Below are 2,738 nucleotides of genomic sequence, written 5' to 3'. Positions count from 1 at the left end.
GTGGAGCGGGGAGTCAGCATTTTGGCTGGAAGGTGCAGAGTAGCCGGGCTGAGAAGGTGCTTTTCCCCAAGGGGAGCAGAATCCGAGCTCAGGGGATGCTGATGTGCCCTGCCTCTCTGTCCAGGTCCAAATCTGGCCCCAAAATCAGCCGTGGAGAAGTCACTGCCCAATTCACACCCCAACTCATCTCCTGTCCTTGTGTGACCTCTGCCTCGGTGGGGGCAAAGCCGCAGTGCAGCCGCAGGGATGACCATGACCACCACGCTCCGCACCAGCTCCCCGGAGCCCACGATCTGCCGGGCATCCCCCAGGCGGGTGCTGGGGTGGGTGGCCATGCCGGGGGTCCTGCTCCTACTAGCCGTGGTGGGGAGGCAAAGGGCTGTCCAGGAGCTGCTCGGCATGCGGTTCCCGCAGGGAGCACCCGTGTTTACAGCAGCGAGGGGGAACTGATGCAATTCCCAAGCTCCCGTTACATGAGTGGAGCTGCCCAGGCAGCAGGTGGGAAGGAGGTTATCAAGGGCTCACTGGAAATCAGCTCCCACGCCAGCCCCACGGCGAGGACGTGTCCTTCCACCCCAGCCACGCTGGGGGTCCGGTCCCAGCCCTGGGGGATTCGGGAAGAGGGGCTGGAGAGATGGGGACTCTGGACAAGGCTTTTGGTGCAGGCTGCACTGGCAGAAAGGACATGACATCTTTCTCAGAGCTGCTTTTAAAGCTCGTGATTTATAGAGGGCTTCAGAGTGCAATTAGCAGACTGTTAATTAGCCCTGCTCATAATCTTAATTGATCCTGAAGAGGAGGTGGGAGGGGGAGCAGAAGAGCAAAAGCATCGGCAAAGCAGCGTCCCGGCAGCCACAGAGTCCGAGATGACCCGTCCGGATACCCCGGCCTGGGGTTTGGGGACATGCAAGGTGGCCCTTTGCCTGCCCGGGCTGTGGGACCCTCCATGCCCAGTCCCCCCCACCTCTGCCTCGGGCTGCCCAGGGGCTGGGTCTGGCTAAGAGCCGCTTCCAGCTGTGGCAGCCGAACCCCCTTTTTGGGTGCAGGGGGACCCGGGTCAGGGGGTGCCCAGGCTGGGCTCTGCCTGGCTGCTCCCTGTAAGCTCCAGGTCGGCAGCTTGAAAGCTTTGAGCTCCCTCTTGAGGCCCTTCCTGCCCCAAAATCTTGGGATTTTGGGGGCGCCCGAGCCACTGGGTGCCCTGGGCTGAGCCCCCCAGCGCTCTGCACCCTGAGTGACGCAGCCCATAGGACACGGCTGGGCCCCGTCACTCTCCCAGCCACGGGGAAGGGACAGAGACACCGTCATCGGGAATTGGTTTGGGAACTTCGGGCCAAGCGCCAGCGACACAGGCCCGGGGACTGACATTCCCCCCCAGTCAAAAACGCGAGCGGGGCTGGAAAAGAGCCGGGAGCCAAACCCACGGTGCCTGCCAAGGCCAACACACCAGCTTTCAAAATAGCCCGTGTCCCGCGCGGCTCCGGCCGGAGCGGAGGGTGCCAGCGGGAACCACCCACGCGGGACGGGAAGACCGGCAGCTCCGCAGCGGGCAACGCTCCTCTGCCAGACGGAAAGGTCACCCCGTCCGGATCCCACAGCCAGGCTTGGGCACGGGCCCAGGCGCTGATGACACCGGGCTGGAGGAGTCAGCGTCGCAGCCGGTCCCCTGGCCTGGCCCTGGCAGGGCGCCCGGGACGTGGACGGAAAGGCCTGATCCTGATATCCCCTTCTCATACGCAGGGGAAAATACTGTGCCGGGGGAGCGTGTGGGTTTGACTGGGGAAACTCTGCCTCAGTTTCCCCACTGCTCCCAAGGCGCAGGGTCTTTCCCAAGGTAACGGGTGACCTGTAGAGTAAATTTTCCTGAATTAATCCTTCTTGAATCCTCCCTGATTCCCAGGGGGGACCCGCTGGCAGGGCAGATCCCGGGAGAAAAGGCGCTTCTGCTTCCCAGGATATTTATAAGACACAGGAAAGTTGTGCTGGCCCCATGGGCCGTCAGCTGATGGCAGGGCAGCACCTCGTGGGTCCTTTCTCAGCCTTCTGGGACTGAGAACATTTTGGGTGCTCGCTCCTGACCCGCCGAGGATGCTCTCTCCCCCGGGGTGGGGGAAGCAGGATTAGGCCACCGCGGTGTCCCCTTCTCACCACCCTCATCCCAGTTCGCTCCGCACTGAGGCCGGGGTTAGGTCGGCGGGGTTGATCCCGGTATTTGGAGCAGGAAAGCCAGGGCTGGCGCTGGGAACGGGGAGAGCGGAGGGGGGCACCGGGATGCACCCCTGGGAGCAACCGCAGCACCCGTCCGTCCCTCTGTCCGTCCACCCGAGCCTTGGACGGACCCCTCGGAGTCCCTTGCTCCTGCTCCCTCCATCCACACCCCCCCCCCCCAAAGCCCCCACCGGCCCGAAGGGGGTCCCGGGGTCCCGTCGGCGGGAGGCCGCTGGGCGGAGCACCCTCCCCGGGGTGGGGTGGTCCCGGTCCCGGGGGGAACCGCTCGGTTACAGCCCCCGCGGCGAGGGGCCGTACCGGGAGGCAGGACCGGCCCGCCCCGACCCGCCCCGGTCGGGTAACGGACACAGGGAGGGAGGTTCACGGCCGGTGGGGCCGCAGCTCCACCGCCCCACGAACGACGGTGCCGGTTCCCGGTGCCGGTTCCCGCTCCCGGTACCGGTTCCCGGTTCCCCATCCCGGGTGCACCGGGGAGGGGGGCGGAGCGAACGCAACTTTAGCGGCGAGGAGCG

At 65.4% G+C, this 2,738-nt stretch overlaps 1 protein-coding gene across 1 annotated transcript in view; it reads left to right on the top strand.

Moving 5' to 3' along the window:
• Window positions 1-246: 246 nt before the first annotated feature.
• Window positions 247-2,738, top strand: part of TMEM221 (transmembrane protein 221) — a 6,845-nt gene continuing 4,353 nt past the window's right edge. Inside the window, exon 1 of the mRNA XM_010563309.1 lies at window positions 247-323. Within this exon, the coding sequence (XP_010561611.1) occupies window positions 247-323 (77 nt within the window). The remainder of the gene's footprint in view (window positions 324-2,738) is intronic.

This window comes from Haliaeetus leucocephalus, unplaced genomic scaffold, assembly GCF_000737465.1.
Source record: "Haliaeetus leucocephalus isolate CR32 unplaced genomic scaffold, Haliaeetus_leucocephalus-4.0 Scaffold164, whole genome shotgun sequence".
NCBI lineage: Eukaryota > Metazoa > Chordata > Aves > Accipitriformes > Accipitridae > Haliaeetus > Haliaeetus leucocephalus.
The sequence above is the reverse complement of the archived record's forward strand: the minus strand, read 5'-3'. Positions and strand labels throughout refer to the sequence as shown.